This window comes from Castanea sativa, chromosome 11 (assembly GCF_040712315.1).
Source record: "Castanea sativa cultivar Marrone di Chiusa Pesio chromosome 11, ASM4071231v1".
In the NCBI taxonomy this organism is placed as follows: Eukaryota; Viridiplantae; Streptophyta; class Magnoliopsida; order Fagales; family Fagaceae; genus Castanea; species Castanea sativa.
In genome coordinates, this window is record NC_134023.1 from 8,396,416 (window position 1) to 8,415,216 (window position 18,801).

The 18,801-nt window shown below is 32.8% G+C and overlaps 2 protein-coding genes across 8 annotated transcripts in view; both read left to right on the top strand.

Annotated features, from left to right (window-relative positions):
• Positions 1 to 18,101, top strand: part of LOC142618084 (putative disease resistance RPP13-like protein 1) — a 40,399-nt gene extending 22,298 nt beyond the window's left edge. For 2 of the 7 annotated variants that reach the window (XM_075791077.1, XM_075791073.1), the window contains 3 exons: positions 16,631 to 16,733; positions 17,043 to 17,222; positions 17,963 to 18,076. The gene's annotated coding sequence lies outside the window, so the exon portion shown is untranslated. Of the gene's footprint in view, positions 1 to 14,453; positions 14,602 to 16,630; positions 16,734 to 17,042; positions 17,523 to 17,962 lie in introns of those variants that run through there. The other 5 variants (XM_075791081.1, XM_075791083.1, XM_075791074.1 and 2 more) reach the window with 4 other exon arrangements.
• On the top strand, positions 9,286 to 16,050 carry LOC142616010 (putative disease resistance RPP13-like protein 1). Its single transcript, XM_075788906.1, has 4 exons — positions 9,286 to 13,508; positions 13,608 to 13,670; positions 14,856 to 15,557; positions 15,659 to 16,050. The coding sequence occupies exon 1, from the start codon at positions 9,286 to 9,288 to the stop codon at positions 13,450 to 13,452; it is 4,167 nt and encodes a 1,388-aa protein (XP_075645021.1). The 3' UTR covers positions 13,453 to 13,508; positions 13,608 to 13,670; positions 14,856 to 15,557; positions 15,659 to 16,050.
• Positions 18,102 to 18,801: the final 700 nt, after the last annotated feature.

Sequence of the window (18,801 nt, forward strand, 5' to 3'; positions counted from 1 at the left end):
ATATATATTGTGGGATGCAGAAATTTAATAAGGTAATAGTGTCACATGTCATATCCAAGGCCGATGCAATTCCGAGGAGACCATATCCTCGGACGGCAAGGCCAGGGAGGCGAGCCTTGACCACGTCGATGGTACATTACTAGAGGATGTCACACTGTAGAGGAAGAGCTTCAGAAAGGGGGTTAGTCCTAATGTGTCTGAATGGATGGTAGTTGCCACCACATTTATTGCACCCCACCAAACCCTCTAGCCACATTTATGTGGAGAAGACCCCTAAATGGTGCTGTCTTAGTTGCCGCAACTCACAGAAGATTTGGGAAGGCGTCTGATGGAATAAGCACTCGAGTAGTGGCCTACATGATCAACAAATGAAGGGCCAAAATCAGCTGAAAAAAGCTATATAATGTAAGAGATCCTCCAGGAAGAGGGGGAGGTTCATCTGAGAATCTGTAGAAAGAAAAAGACTGTAGCACTAAAAAATGTAATTATAATCAAGTCTAAGAGAAATATATCCAGGAACTACTCTCCTCAGACTTCGCCGAGGAAGGATTTCTTCGCACAAAACATGTTGTCCTTTGTTTTGCTTCAATCTTTAATCCATTGTGAGCGTTGTCCAACTCATTGAAACCTAGTTTTCAGCCCATTTTCTACAAATTCTTTGTATTGGGCTCTTTGGGCCTGAATCTTTTTACCTTTTGGGCCTAGGATCCAAAAAACAGCCCTTACATATATAGATCAAGTCTTATGCTAACAAACTTATTCATTAACACATTATTATATTTGGGTTTGACTTGTTTAATATTCGAGCCTAAACTTAAACTTGAGATTGGTTCATATATATAAATACATACATACATACATACATATATATATATATATATATATATATATATATATATATATATATATATATATATATATATATATTTAAAGAATTTCAATTTATGGAATTTGCTCCTGATTGGTTTATTTATAGTCCTATAAATAAAGAAGGATCATTCTAATGTCAGAACAAGATTCTCTCCATTTCACTTAAAATGGAGAGAGAGTCCATTTCATGATTCATATTTTATTTTTTTGGATCTAACCCTATAGAGTGCCAAGTCATTAGGATGATTAAACTATGGGTAAATTGCAAATTTGGTCCCTAGCCTTTACACTAAATGTCAATTTGATCCCTAATGTTTCAAATGTGTTGATTTAGTCCCTAAACTTTTGATATTGTGTCAAAATAATCCTTAACATTAAGTGATGGATGAAAAATGCCGATGTGGCTAATAGCCAAATTAAAAAACTAGTTTATGCCACATTAGATGACATGTGTTCTACTACGTGGAATAAATTTTAAAGAAAAATTTTCATGATTAATTCCTATTTTTATCCCACTTGAAATTTCACTGTTAGTTTGTCACAAAACCAATAATTCAAACTTCACTCATTCAATTAGTTCTCTAATTCTTTTTATTTTTCCACATAATAACGTAAAACAAACATTTTGGTGGTCACATCACATTTCTTAGTTTTAATAAAGTGTTTAAAAAAAAAATTGATGTGGCTGTATAGTTGGCAAATGATGTAGTGTTAAAAATAATTTAAATTATTCTATTTGACACGTTAACTTTTTCCATCCAATTAATAATGGTAGTGACTAAATTTATATAACGCTGAAAAAATTAAGGACCAAATTGACACAATTGAAAGGTTAGAGACTAAATTGAGATATGATACAAAAGATAGGGACCAACTTTGTAATTTACCCTTAAACTATTCTCCATAATTAAAGAGGAGGTTTAAATTCTCCGTTTACTACTTTTTTTTTTTTTTTTTATATATATATACAAAATAGAATTTCTATTCTACCCTAATCTAAGTGTTAATGTGTGTGAAGCTCCCTCTAGGAGACTTGAACCCCGACCCTTGTCCCCCACACTCTACAAGCATTTATACCTATAGAGTGACCATCGCACTAAGGGTGTGCGGTGATCTCAGTTTACTACTTTAGTACCCCTCTGTTAGTTTTTTTTTTTTTTTTTTTTGAGAAACACCTCTATGTTAGTTAGGTGGATACATTTTAAATATTTTACATGCTGGACGAAATAACTTCCCTAACTATAAATACTAAAAATGTGGAATAGTTTATTTTAAAAATGTAAAATCATTAACTGGTTAACAAACAAACAAAAATATTAAAGAATTTTGACCTAAAGGTGAGAGTATTAGTGAAATAATTATGAAAATTGCTGTAATAGTAATGAGAGATTCTACGTCTACAACATTTTTATAACATTTTCACAACAAATCATAGGTGGTTAGTTGTTATTGGTTCAAATTTGAACTTAATACTAAGATTATTTTTTTGCCCTAATAATAATAACCAGTAACAACTTGCCACTTAGAATTTATTGTAAAATGGTTGTTAAAATATTGTGAACATATCATTTCTCAATAATAATACCATGTCACTTAGGTTGATCCATTTTAAATCTTTTAGGTGCCGTGGAAATAGCACCCCTAATTTTGAATACCAAAACATGTGGAAGACATACTATTTTTGAGATAAAAACATGAGAACAAGTAATAATATTAAAGAATTATGTTCTGAATATTAGGGTACTAGTGAAATAATTGTGACTAGAGTGTTAGTGAAATAATTACGAAAGTTTCTACATTTTGTGGGAACCTAACCTGTTAAAAAAAAAAAAAAATCCAAGAAACATGTATTAGTATAAAACTAACAATGGAAGTATTGGACTACAAAATTTTTTGTAAGAAGTTTTATTAAAAAAAAATCATTGATCTCGTAATTTTAGTCTTATTATGATGATTGGGATTCTACGTAGAATCATCGGAAGGGTCATCTGGATCAGAACGAAATTTTATATATCTACTAACTATACAATTTTATATATAAATATATATATATATATATATATATATATTTTCAAGGATCAAATTTATGTACAGTATCTTAGGTGTTGTTCCTTAGGTTTTTCTCTTATAATTTTATTATGTAGCCGTTTAACTAAAAAATACACTTCCATTTCATGAGAAAGAAACATTACAACCAAAAACAAAGCAAGAGGAAAGAACAGAGGAAGAGCAGGACACAAGCACTAAAAGAGAGCATGAACAACGACACTAGCTAAGAGTACTGGAGATTTGAGAAGCTGGGTTGGAACAACTCTAGAGATAGTTAATGACCTACAATGTACAAAGACACCATGACCTGCAACTTGTGATTAATTGGCTGACCAATATGGACCAAATAGAGTTAAGCATATCTTTTCACAGTCACAGTTCTAGCAGTTCATAATTTCATCCCAGATTAGTAAATTGTAAATTCAATTCTAGAAGGGAAAGTATAGAAACTCACTGGTAATGAGAATCAGATGAGAAGTTTAGAGAATCAGCAAATTTCTCGTCCCTAAAAATCTTGAAATTTTTTTAAAACCTTATTTTTTTTAAAAGCAATATAATGTTCTCAATGGTATATGAATGAAAAACAATTTATTTTTTTAATTTTTTAGGAACTTCATACAAACTTTAGTGACAAAAATAATATTTTAGCCATAATCAAAATATAGGTACATTACATAATTTGAATTAATTAAATAGAATTATTTATATTTATGAACTTATAAATATTAAATTCACCAAACTTATATTTTAAAAAATCATATATAATTACTATAAATAAATTATTTATATCATCAATAAATTATAAATAGTAATTTGATATCTTATAAACTTATTTTTCAAACTTATACCTAGGGTTGTCCACAGGTCGGTCCGGGTTGGGTTTGTGCCCAACCCAGAACCGACTTGCCGAAATTGGGTGGAGAAAAAAAGCACCCGCCACCGACCCACCGGAGTAATCGGGTCGGGCGATTCAAATCATCAACAGGTGGCGGGCAGGTCGGTCAGAGTCATAGATCTGAGAAGATGGCGAGAAAATGGTGAAAAAAACAAAGATCTGGCGAAGAAACCAAGATTCCGGTGAAGTTTTCCAAATTTCAGCGATATTTCCCTTAGATCCAATGAGATTTCACAAGATCCGGCGAAAATCTCACCGGATTTGATGAGATTTCGTCAGATCCGGTCAAAATCTCACCAGATCTAAGGAAAATATCGCCAGAATTTGGGTTTTGTCGCCAGATTCTGGAAAAATATTGCCAGATTCTGGAAAAATGTCGCTGAATTCTAGAAATTTTGCCGGAATTCGGAAATCTCTTGGTCGGTTTGGTTTTTTTGGGTTTTAGGGGATGAAAACCGAAACCGACTCGTCGGATTCGGTTTCTGGTGGTGAAGACCTACCACCAACCCGCCGGAGCAGTCGGGTCGGATCCGGCTGGTTCTTCGGGTGGGTCGGGTTACCGGATCCTTTTGGACAGCCCTACTTATACCATGACTTTTGAGTGAAGTTTATGGTGTATTTTTATGTTAAAACCATTTTTCCTCTCCCTTGTGGGTGTGTGTGTGTGTATGTGTTTGTTTCTATATATATATATATATATATATCAAGTCTTATGCTAACAAACTTATTCATTACCATATTATTATGTTTGAGTTTGACTTGTTTAATATTCAAGCCTAAACTTAACCTTGAGATTGGTTCATATTAGTAAATAAAAGAACACAAACATGTTGAGAAATAGTTTAGTTTATTTATAGTTCTATAAATAAGGAAGGATCATTCTAATGTTAGAACAAGATTCTCTCATTTTCATTTGAAATGGAGAGAGTCCATTTCATCATTCATATTTTAGTTTTGGATATAACAATCTATAGAGTGCAAAGTCATTAGAATCATGCAGTCGTGCACCCTTGGCGCGATAATTACTCCACAAGTATGAGTGCTTGTGGACTGTGAGGAGCAAGGGTTGGGGTTCAAGTCTATAGGAGGGAGCTTTACACACATATACACTTAAAGTAGAATTCTATTTTAAAGGGAAAAAAAAGTCATTAGGATCAATAAAGTACTCTCCCTAATTAAAGAAAGAGGTTTAAATTCTTAGTTTGCTGCTTTAGTACCCCTATGTTAGTTACATGGATCCATTTTAAATCTTTTATATGCTAGATAGAAATAACATCCCTAATTTTAAATACTAAAAATGTGGAATAGTTTATTTAAAAAATGTAAAATCATTAACTAATTAACAAACAAACAAAAATTAAAGAATCTTGACCTAAAAAGGTGAGAGTATTAGTGAAATAATTATGAAAAATGTTGTAATAGTAATACCATGTCACTTAGGTTGATCCATTTTAAATATTTTAGGTGCTGCGGAAATAGCACCCCTAATTTTGAATAACAAAACATGGGGAAGACGTACTATTTTAATTTTAAAATATAAAAACGTTGAAAACAAATAAAAATATTAAAGAATTTTGTTCTGAATGTTAATGTATTAGTGAAATAATTATGATTACAGTATTATTGAAATGATTACGAAAGTTTCTACATTTTGTGGGAACCTAACCTGTTAAAAAAAAAACTTTCAAAGAAACATGTCTATACATAAAAAGTGCGAATGCGCGCATGCACTGTAGCACTGTATCTACAACAGTGCTATGGCTTAGTGAGTCACTTTTTTTTTTCCCCAAGTTTTGAACAGTTGCTCCTTTTTTTTTCTCACTGTTTTCTTTTCTTTTCTTTTTTCTCTGCTTTTTTTTCCCGGGTAATATCCTGTCCACTCTTTTTTTATTTTTTTATATATAAAACTGTTAATTAATACAATAAATTGTCACAATATATTTGCAATTGTTGATATGTTAATTCCTTATAGGTTAAAATAAAATATCATACTAGAATCATCCACAACTAAAACTAAAGTTGTTATGAAAAAGAAGTGGTACATCCACAACATTTTTCGTAACACTTTCACAACATTGTTCATTAGGCTCTTTTTTTTTCCCATAAAAAGCGCAAATGCGCGCATGCACTGTAGTACTGTAGCTACAATAGTGCTTTGGTTTAGTGAGTCACTTTTTTTTCCCCAAGTTTTGAAGAGTTGCTCCTTTTTTTTCCCCCACTGCTTTCTTTTCTTTTCTTTTTTCTCTGTCTTTTTTCCCGAGTAATATCCTGTCCACTCTTTTTTATTTATTATTTATATATAAAACTTTTAATTAACACAATAAATTGTCACAATATTTTTGCAACTGTTGATATGTTAATTTCTTATAGGTTAAAATAAAATATCATACTAGAATCATCCACAACTAAAACTAAAGGTATTATGAAAAAAGAAGTGCTACATCCAAAACATTTTTCATAACACTTTCACAACATTGTTCATTAGGCTTTTTTTTTTTTTTCCCCCCACAAACCACAGTTACTAGTTTTGGTTGTGATGTTTTTGTCTTTTCTTTTAAATATTTATACGTGTATGTACAGTTACACTGATTTAACAAATTCTTACAATATTTTCACAATTATTGACAATTTGCACTGTTCATTGGCCTTTTTTTTTTTTTTTTAACAATACGCTGGTTTTACTTGTGCTTTTAAATATTATATGTGCATATACAATTACATTGACGCAAAATTTTTTTTACAATATTTTCATAATTATTGAGGTGCCAATTTTTTAAAGGTGAAAATTTGAGAACAATCACAATTAAAAATAAATGTATTATGAAAATGTTATAACATCTTCTTTTTGTTACAATACTTTCACGATCACGAGATCTCAGTTTCTTATAGATCAAAATAAAATAAATAAAAAGAAATGTTATATCCACAATATTTTCACCATAATTTTGTAACAAATTTTATGTAGCAAGGTATTTTTGAAGGATAAAATATGTGATATCAGTAATGGGTTCAATTTAAAACCAATAACAACTCGTCATTTATAATTTGTTCTAAAAATGTTATTGATGTAGCATTTCTCTCAAATAAAATAAAAATATATCTATTCGGATCCTAAAAATAAAAGTATTGTAAATTTTTTTAATATTTTGTTATATTCTTAGACTTCTTTTTTAGTATATATAGTCAAATTGGGTAAGCCAAAATTCACTATACGTTTCACGCACAATTTTCTTGTATTGTCTTATTGTTTTTTTTTAATGCATTATTTTAAAGCCAGTAACAATTTTTTACCTAAGATTCGTTGTGAAAATACCGTGGATGTAAAAATTAAATAATAAAATATCAAACTGGGACCTACCACAATTGGAAATAAAAAATATTACGAAAATGTTGTGACATTTTGTTATTTTCCTAAACTTCTTTTTTGTGTGACATTTTGTTGTGTTTGTAGGCTTCTTTTTTTTTTTTAGTCAAATTTAGTAAGCCAAAACTCATTGTTTTAGGCATAATTTTCTTCAATTGGAATTTTATTTTATTTTTAAATACATGGTTAAAAGTGGTTAGCCTAATTTAAAACTAATAGCAATTTACCACCTAAGATTTACATTAAACTATTTTCCCTTATCAAAAGAAGAGGAATAAATTCTTAGTTTGCTGCTTTAGTACCCCTATGTTAGTTAGGTAGATCCATTTTAAATCTTATACTGGACGAAATAACATCCCTAACTTTAAATACTAAAATTGTGAAATAGTTTATTTTAAAAATGTAAAATCATTAACTAATTAACAAACAAAAAAAATATTAAAGAATTTGACATAAAGATGAGAGTATTAGTGAATTAATTATGAAAATTGCTGTAATAGTAATACCATGTCACTTAGGTTGATTCATTTTAAATATTTTAGGTGCTGCTAAAATAGCACCCCTAATTTTTGAATACCAAAATATGTGGAAGACATACTATTTTTAAAATATAAAAACATGAAAACTAGTAAAAATATTAAAGAATTTTGTTTTGAATGTTAGATTACTAATGAAGTAATTATGATTAGAGTATTAGTGAAACAATTACGAAAGTTTCTACATTTTGTGGGAACCTTACTAACCTAGCTGCTTTTTTATTTATAGAATAATCTCTCAAAGAAACTTGTATTATTATAAAACTAACAAGGGGAGTGTGGGACTATCTCTTTAAAGGGTCGTGCTAATGAGTGTCCTTAAGGTAATGGTTAACAATTTATTTTAGAAAAGTTTTGACATAATTTTTTATAGACTATCTTTTTAAAGGGTCGTACTAATGAGTGCTTTTAAGGTAATGGTTAACAATTTATTTTAAGAAAGTTTTGACACAACTTTTTATGGAAAATAGAAAAAGCTTTCAAAATATTAATTGCTTTTTTTTTTTCTCATAAAAACTTTCTTTAAATAGATTATTAATAATTATCCTAAGGGCATTCGTTAGCATTTTTCTTTTTTAAAAAATGTCCTAGCCCAGGGTTTCCAATATACTACAAAAAGTTTTAAGAAGTTTTATTAAAAAAAAAAAAACAAAAAGAACAAAACCATTGATCTCGTAATTTTAGTCATAATATCATGATTGAAGAATCATAGGAAGGGTCTTCAGAGTCAAGATGGGCTAAAATTATATATACCTACTAACTATACAATTTTATATATTTTTCAATATAGATTTATTCAAAAGTCAATACTTTCCACTTTTCGAAAGACAAATTCATCATTATATGAGATATGAGGTCATGGGCCATCCACGTTGTAATCACTGCAACTATCAACACTTTTAGATAGTTAGTTAGATTGACTCAAAAAAAGATAGTCAGTTAGAAGTTTTATTGACTTCGAAAATATCATCCCAACAACTACCAACACTAATCACTTTCTCCTCTCTATCTTTCTGCTGTTTCTTTCTCCTCTCTAGTTTCTATCTTACAAAGTAGCTCGATCACTCTCTCAATACCACGTTTCTCCTCAAAGCATCGAACATCTAGACTTGAAAAAGGTACATCTTGGTCTTCTCACTCTTTCTTTCGCTCTTTGAGTTGGGATTGTGCAGAGAAGCACTATTTCTACCCTTTTTATTTTGGTTCCATTAATTAAAATAATCAGAGCTTAGTTTGTGATTTAATAATTAGATGAATGAAACAAATTAATTACGTACCAACGCCAGAAAGAATTTGCTGAGTTCAGCTTTGGCGTGCTTTATTTTGTTTCTTTATGTACTTTGTTTGTAATTTAATAATTAGATAGATGTAACTATATATGACGTTTGGAATCGCTAAGGGTGAAGATGAATCATATACAGCCATATCACCAATAAAGAAACAAAAAGAATAAATAAAATAAAACGACTTTCACAGAACAAAGAAAACCTTTTCACTCCTAACTCAAATTTCAGTAGAGTGTCTGCTAACTTCGTTTCTCATAATTTCTTCTTTCCCAGCAGGATCGAATCATGTCAGTAATCGGAGAGGCTGCTTTATCCTCTTTGTTTGGGGTGCTGTTTGACAGGCTAGCCTCCTCTGATTTGCTGAAGATCTTTCAGCAAGAGCAAGTTCATGCTGACCTCAACAACTGGAAGAAAACGTTACTGAAAATAAATGCAGTTTTGGATGACGCAGAACAGAAGCAAGACACAAGCAAGTTGGTGAAGATCTGGCTGGACGAGCTGGTAGACTTGGCTTATGATGTGGACGACATCTTGGATGAGTTTGATACTGAAGAATTGCGACGTGAGTTGAACCCAGAACCCCACAAAAGTAAGGTGCGGAAGATCTTCGATGATTGGGTTGGTTCGAATCAAAGTTTTGCTAGGTTGATGCAGTCCAAGATTGCAGAGATTGACTCAAGACTACAAAGAATTGTGACAGAAAAGAATGATTTGGATTTGAGAGGAAGGACTGGAATAGAAAGATCAAGAATGCCAACAACTTCTCTGGTGAATGAAAACCATACTTATGGCAGGGATGAGGACAAAAAGGCTATCATCAAATTGTTGCTTGAATCTAGTGATGCTAAACTCTCTGTGATTCCCATAGTTGGTATGGGAGGTATTGGTAAGACAACTCTTGCCCAACTAGTGTACAACGACGATGATGTCAACAGTTATTTTGATTTGAAAGCATGGGTTTGTGTTTCTGAAGATTTTGATATTGTAAGGCTGACAAAAGTAATTCTACAATCTATCACTCCTGAGCACTGCGATGATAATGATTTAAACTTAATACAAGTCAAATTGAAGGAGAAATTATATGGCAAGAAGTTTTTGCTCATTCTAGATGATGTTTGGAACAAAGACTATGATGATTGGACTAAACTACGTTGTCCATTTGAATTTGGGGCTCTAGGAAGCACAATTATTGTCACCACTCGGGATCATAGTGTGTCAACAATAATGGGAACTACTCAACCTTACAACTTGAGAGTGCTATCAAATGATGTCTGTTGGAGTCTATTTATCCAGCATGCACGAGGGTCAATAGATTTTGTTGTGCATCCAGAACTTGAAGAAATTAGTAGTGAAATTTTAGACAAGTGCAAGGGGTTACCTTTGGCAGCAAAAGTACTTGGAGGCGCTTTACGCACTAAGCACAATCCTAAAGAATTGAAAAATGTGTTAAATAGTAAGATTTGGGAAAAAAATGGTATTATTCCAGTTCTTGAATTGAGCTACCAATACCTCCCTTCACATTTAAAGAGGTGTTTTGCGTATTGTTCACTATTCCCAAAAGATTATGAATTTGAGGAGAATGAGCTTGTCTTGTTATGGATGGGAGAAGGTTTAGTTCAAGAAACGGATAGAAACATGCCGATGGAAGTTCTTGGTGGCGAGTATTTTCATGATCTACTAAGGAGATCATTCTTTCAACAATCAAGCAATAATGAATCACTCTTTGTCATGCATGATCTCATCAGTGATTTAGCTGAATGGGCAGCAAGAGGCTTGTGCTATAGAATGGAAGATACATTGAGCACTAATAAGCAATCCAAGGTTTCTGCAAAGGTACGGCATTTCTCTTACATTCGACGTTATTTAGATGGCATCAAAAAGTTTGAAAATTTCCCCAAAAATATGCATTTACGAACATTCCTACCCTTACCAATCAATTCATCAGGCTACTTAACAAACTATGTTCCTAATTGTTTGTTGCCACAATTAAGATGCTTAAGAGTATTATCTTTACATGGATATAACATCTTTGAGCTACCAAGCTCCATTGGCAATCTGAAACATCTAAGATATCTCGACCTTTCTTTTACTCTAATTAGAAGTTTACCAGAATCAACAAGTTCTCTATACAATTTGCAAACATTGATATTGAAAGGTTGTTGCAAACTTACAAAGTTACCGGAGAAAATTAGGGATCTAGTTAATCTTCGGTATCTTGACATTACATATGCCAATTTAATTAAAGAAATGCCGGTGGGAATAGAAAAATTAAAGAACCTACATACACTATCCGATTTTGTTGTGGGGAAAGATAATGGATCCAAGATAGGAGACTTGATGAACTTGGAGTTTCTTCGGGGAAGACTTTGCATTTCGAGTTTGGAGAATGTGCTCGATGTTGAGGATGCAAGAAGGGTCAATTTAAATGGCAAGAAGAATTTAGATGCACTAGAGATCAAATGGGGGTTTGAACCTAATGATTTGCAAGATGCAAGCATTGCAGTAGATGTTCTTGACTTGCTACGACCTTGGACAACTGTGAAAGAACTTTCAATTGATAGCTATATTGGTGTAAAATTCCCAACATGGATAGGAGATCAATCATTTTCTAATATTGTGGATCTAAAGATTGTCAAATGTAAAAAATGCACGGCCTTACCTGCTATTGGACATCTATCCTCCCTCAAATCCCTTGTCATTAAGAGTATGTCTATGGTGCAAACCATTGGTCCTGAGTTTTATGGGGAAGGTTGTGTGAAACCTTTTCAATTATTAGAAAAACTTCAGTTTGAGGATATGCAAGAATGGCAAGATTGGATTCCTTGTGGAGTTGAGCACGAAAAACTCCCTTGCTTACGTGAGCTTTATATCTCTCAATGCCCTAAATTGCAAGGGAAATTGCCTCACCATCTCCCATCATTGGAAAAATCTTCTATTAGTAATTGTAAGCAGTTGGTTGTTTCAATTCCAAGCCTTCCAATGCTCCGTGAATTACAAATTGTGGGGTGCAAAGAGGTGGTAAGTAAAAATATAGAAGAGTTATGCTTGCTGGAGTCAATTACTCTTTCCATTCCAGGTCTTAAAAGCTTATCAAAAGAGTTCATGGAAGGGTTAGCAAAGGTAAAAAATCTAAAGATAAATGATTGTAATGAGCTGACATCTTTGTGGCAAGATAGTCTCATGTCCCTTGTGAGGTTGGAAATTCAGTGGTGCCCGAGTCTCATCAACATCAGCTTGATGTCTACATTAAAGACATTGTATATTAAAGGTTGTGGTGCTTTAAAATCCTTACCAATGTCCAATTGTACATGCTTGGAATATGCAATTATTGAGGAATGTAGTTCTTTGATGTTCATTTCAAAACGCCAGCTACCTCCAACTTTGAAAAGGCTAGAGATAAATAATTGTGAGAACTTGCAGTTTTTGATAGACGAGGGAGAGGCTTCTTCTTTATTAATGAAAGATGAGAGTATTAATAGTAATGCATCTCTTCTTGAGCACTTGGTTATTAGTAATTGTCCATCTCTAAAATGTGTACCATTAGGAGGTGACCAATTTGTGAAGCTTAAATTCCTTGAGATTCGAAGTTGCTTAGAGCTGACATCATTATCATCAAGTAACCAGTCACCTATTGCCCTTAAAACACTTGTAGTAGATAATTGCCCAAAGTTAGAGTTATTGGCAGACAACTTACACAATAATGTGTCTCTTGAATGTCTTAGAATTAGTAATTGTAAAGAGATTAAATTCTTACCAGAGGGCCTACACAAACTCTGCCACTTGAATGACATAAGCATAGTAGACTGTTGTAGTCTTGTTTCATTTCCGGATGGAGGGTTTCTTCCCACTCACCTGAGAAATCTTTCGATCTGGTGCTGTGATAAACTAGAGGCCTTGCCCCGCATGCATATGGTCACTACTCTTTGTATATATGAATGTCTAAGCATAGTTTCCTTACCAGAAGAAGGCTTGCCGACAAACCTAAAGGAACTTTGTTTGGGAGGGATGACTATCTGTAAGCAAGTATTTGAATGGGGATTGCACAGACTCACGTCTCTTGCACAACTCATCATTTATGGTGATGAATTTGAGGATTTGCAGTCGTTTCCTGAAGAGGAAGATGGGAAGATGATGCTGCTGCTACCTACCTCTCTAACCTACCTGTCGATTGAGAGATTTCCAGATATAGTGTTCCTATCTTCCAAGTTATTTCAAAACCTCTCTTCACTTGAAGAACTGTGCATCTGTTACTGCCCTAAACTCGCATCCCTCCCAGAGAACGGCCTGCCTTCCTCACTTCTGGAACTACGAATTTATGGATGTCCAGTGCTGAAACAACACTGCAAGAAAGGAAAAGGACAAGAGTGGTTGAAGAATATCATCAACATCCCTTGCGTTGAGATTGATAGAAGCTCCATCTACGAGCTGCAGGAGGAGGAGGAGGAGCAATAATTGTGTAAAACAGAGAGAGCAAAACATACAGAAATATACATATTTACTCCCTCAAGGTACAACATTTAGAAATTGGTACCTCTCTTCTCTCTGTGTGTATATTTATGCAATATGAATTTTAAAACTCCAACCCTAATTTAAGCTAATTCTTCTAGTGTTGTAGCAGAGGCTATCTTCTCAACTCCAAAAAATTCTTCTCAAATTGCTAAAATTTGGAGGTACGTTAAACTTTTTGGTTATAACATTGCATTCAATAATATGATTAAACTTGGACATCCTGGCAATAAATACATGTAAGATTCACATTATTGGATCAAATTTTATGGATGTTAATGATTTAAGCTTTCAAGTTGACTTTCCCTTGAAAACAGCTTTTAATACTACCTCACGCACCACAAGTTATCTTTAATATCTATTGCTACAAATCATAATTTTGTCAACCCACTTAAAATATGTTTTATGTTTGGAATTTAGCTAAAGCAATCTGATCTTTTTTTTAGTAAATTTGGCTGATTAATTTTTTATTTAGCTAAGCAATCTAATCTATGCTTTTAAAAATTCAGATTTGTCGGAGTACTCAATCAGCTAATAAGTCCATTAGCCATGTCATGACTAGACTTATCTACAAAGCTGAATTGTTGGGAAAAAATAATGTTTACATTATTAATGGCAATCAGTCTTCAAAAGATTGACAAATATTTACCATGGGCTGTTTTAATATGGTAAAATTTTTGGTCTTTTGTGTGGTTTCACATCTGTGGTGAGGAATTTCATTTGTACTATTCCTTGGGAATTTTTTGTTTTAGGGAAAATAGTTGTAAAGAGGTGCTTAGATGTGTATGTATTCAATTTTTTCCCTTCTAAAAATGTACTTCTAGCACTTTGAAGTTTTAGCTAATCAATATCTCTTACAGTTTTAAATGAATCTTTATGCCTAAGGCACATAACTGTTCGATGAAATGCCTGAAAGAGAAATACTAATATGGAATTGATGATTGCAGATTACATATGTTGCTGTGGAACATGCTTATTTTAGGTATGTACGGAATGGAGGGATGGCTATTTGATACTATGCCTAACTGGAATGTTATTTTAGCTAGACATCATTCCTTGCACTGATGATTGAAGCATTGTCACCTATGTGCTGCAGATGGGTATTTCATTAAGCAGTCATGGTGTAAAATAAAATATAATAGTTTTAGTTAAATCCTTATTAATGATATTAATCATTCCATAACTTATGCATAAATTTGCCCTTTTATTAGTATGCAAAAACCCTTTAGTTTGGATAAGATCACACAATTAGATCTTAATCTATTGAATCAAATTCCATTATTAATCCACTCTTAGGAATCTTTTTCTTTTTTTGGATTAATCACTCTTTGGGAAATTTGAAATTGCAGGAGTGAGGCCATGCTTGAAGGGAAGGCTGTCAATGCTTCTCAAGTTCTTAACTACTACGGGCACATTGTCATGATTTGTCAAGAAGCAATGGCTGGGATTCATTCTCTAAAAAGTTGTAAACCACTGTGTGCAAGTGGACATGATTTCTTGATTGCTGAGAACGTCAAGTGTTGATTTTAGTAGAAGTTAGTATCAAAAGAGAGAGTTGCTGGTGAGGTGCAAGCTTTCTATGTAAAGATTGAGAATGGGGAACCAAATTGCAATAGGCTTTTATGGTTTGATGGTTTAGGAGGGAGAAATCGATAGTCCTTCCTCAGACAATTTGGGAAGCCTTATCTTTTGTGCTTTGAAGGGCAGGGTGGTTGCACTTGTACTTACCAGTAGCTCTGAGGATTGCAGCTTTTTTCGTGGAAAGTAAACACCAAGCTAGGAGATATAAGCTGTTATGAAAGACAATGCTTGATGTGTTGCATTTGCGATTTCTAAGCTCTCAGCTTTCTAATTGTGAAACTTTTTATTGAGGATTGTCCAGTGCTGAAGCGACACTCCAAGAAAGGGAGAGGGCGAGAGTGGTTCAAGAAAGGGAAAGGCCTCGTGTTGAGATAGGAGGTCCATCAATGAGGTGGAGGAGAAGGAGCAGCAATAATTGGGTAAAACAGAGAGCAAAAAGTACAAAAATAAACATACTTTATTCCTTCCGGGTACAACATTTAGAAACTGGTACCTCTCATCCTCTGTGTGTGTATATTTATGCAACACGATTTTTTAATATCTAAACCCTAACCCTAGCTAATGTTCGTAGTTTTGCAGCAGAAGCTAACTTCTCAACTCTTAAAAATTCCTTTCAAATTACAAAATTTGAGGTATGTTAAACTTTTGGGTTGTACATGTTCAATTTATTATTATTTTTTTCCTTTTTACTATTCTACTTCTGCTATATTTGATTTTTGGCTCAACAATCATGCTTAATGATTTCCTTTTACTTCCTATGAATGTGTGGAATCATCCTATGAATGTGTGGAATCATAAAGAAATATGAGCTGTAATTTTTGGTGAGTGCTGCTTCAGATTGTGTGTTTATATTGTTCATTAAAGTGGGTTTTGTGGGGGAACATGTATATGGTGTGGGATTCATATTCGTGACATTAGGTGCCAGAAATTAGGTCTAGTATGAAGAGGCAATCAAACTTTCAAGCAATTTATATATATATATATATATATATATATATATTTATATATTGGTTGAAGATTCTTTAACCTTAAGTCGGTTGTAGTTTCTCTCTGTTGAATAAAATTTTTCTTAATCATAAAAAAAAAAAAAAACATTGTGTGTCTTCACTTATGTGGCTCCTTACTTAGCATAGCTCCTTAGCAACAGATCTGTGGTGAGGAATTTCATTTGTATTATTCCTTGGGAAAAATTACTATGGGGAAAATAGTTAAAGAAGTGCTTATATTTGTTTGTGTTCACCTATCAAAAAAGAAAAAATATATGTGTGTGTGTGTGTGTGTGTGTGTGTGAGTGTGTGTGTGTATGTTCGATTTTATTTTTTCTTCTTACAATTGTGCTTCAAGCACTTTGAAGTTTTAGTTTATCAATATCTGTTACAGTTTTCAATTTATTTCAATTATATGAACCTCTATGCCCAAGGCCCATAACTGTTAGATGAAATTCCGGAAAGAGATATTGTTACATGGAATTTGATGATTGAAGGTTATATATGTATCGTGTTGTGTAAAACATGCTTATCCATGGGTATGCATGTAATGGCAGGATGACTTTTAACACTATGCCTGAGTAGAATGTCGGTACAACCAGAGATCATGCCTTGCTGAGGTGAACAAAGCATTGTCACCAATGCTCTACAGATCAACAGGTATTTCATTAAGCAGTTCCGATATAAAACGAAAAATGGTAGTTTTAGTAAAATGTGTACCAACCTTATTAATGATCTTGACCATTCCATCAAATTTACATATTTTTACCTTTTCATTGGAATCCAAGAAGCATTTAATTTGGATAAGATCTCACAGTTAGATTTGAATTTATTGAATCAAATTCCATTATTAATTAGCTCTCTATTTGTGTATGATGCTGATTTTTTTCTTTCATTATTGTTATTGTTGAAGCCACTCTTAGAGCTATTTTTTTGGCTAATAACTCTTTGGGCAATTTGGAAATGCAGGAGTGAGAGCATGGTTGAAGAGAAGGCTGTCAATGCTTCTCAAGCTTTTAACTACTGCAAGCTCATGGTCATGATATGTAAAGAAGCAATGGCTGGGGATCATTTTTTATGAAGCTGTAAACCTATTTGCAATTGGACATAATTTGTGTATTGTCGAGAATGGCAAGTGCTGATTTCAATGTAAGTAAGTACTAAAAGAGAATGTTGCTGGTGAGGCTCAAGCTTTCTATGCAATGATTGAATGAGGAACCAAATTGCATTAGGCTGTTATGGTTGGAGGGCTCAGTTGAAATCCATAGTCCTTTATTAGACAATTTGTGAAGCCTTGACCTTTGTATTATGAAAGGCAAAGTGGCTGCACTTGTACTTAACAGTATCTCTTAGGTTTGCAACGTTTGTTATGGAAAGCAAATACCAAGCAGGAAGATACAAGCTGTTAAGAGAGACATTGCTTAATGTACTGAGTTCGCAATTTTCTAAGCTCTCAGCTTGCTAACTCTTCAATTTCCATTTTGATGCACATAGCCTGGTCTTCTTATGCAACTTTTATGTTAAATGTCATATGTACTGATGACAAGTTTCAAGCTTAAGAGTTTATAAAATTTAGTTAAGGACGCTGTTGACTTACCACCATTTTGAATAATGGGTTGAAAATTATTGTTGAAATTTTACTTTTAACCATCAAATAATCCTGGATTAAAGAATAATCTGGACAGCATTGCACATTGTGCTCAAAATCATAGCTTTAAGATATACCAGTATGGTGAATGGTAAAGTATACTAGCTAGTAGGACCATCATTTTCTTTCTCTTTGGATTTTTTCTTGATAGTGAGATCACGTAAATTTTAGTTTTGATTTGTAGTTTATCTGTCCATTAAAAAAAGAAGAAAATTTTTTAGTTTTTCTAACTCAATTATAGTTCAAATTTTCAGCTGCTTTTGATTGATGGTTGGATGCAAAGTGGGCCAGTAATCCAGGATTAGATTGATTTATTGGATTCTTGCAAAGATGGTCACATTAGCTAAATTCGGGCATTAGGTGGTAAAAACTTTCATCTTGGTTTCTTATCATTGTTAACTGTGAAGGTCAACTGAAATACAAAAGCTAATCAGTAAAGAAGACTCATTGACTGAATCATGCTATTTGAGAGGGACTTTATTGCAGATATTGAATGAAACAAGGCAGCCTTTTTGTAAGAATACATCTTCCAACTGAAGGTATAATATAGAAGATAATATTCAAGAACCTGAATTTATATCTTGCTGACATTTAATGTTTTTCAAGACAAACTCTTATTATATGATAGACATGAAATGTAGATAGAAATCGGAAACTATAAATTCATATTTATGTATTTTTGATCTTGATTTAAGTTAATTTTAGCATGACAAGATGGTTTACCTGATTGTGTTTCAATGGGAACAATCTTTCCTCTTAATATGTGATCTTTAAGAAGTGAAAAATCATTGTTAATGAGTGATGATAAATCTGGTATGTTGCTTTGAAGTATACCTTATTTGCTGATTGTTTAATCTCTAGGGTACTTAAAGATTTAGGAAAGAAATTCTTCAAGTCTAAGAAGGCAAAACCTAATAGAGTTTTCTTTTTTGTTCGGGTAAATAAAAATATCAGTGCCCCTTTTCTTTTTTCTCTTTTACCTTTCGAAATAGCAGCAAGTTAGAGATAAGTACTAGAAATTTGTGATGAATTCTAATCCCTTTTTTTTTTTTTTTTAAAGTTTTGTCTTTAGATTAGTGT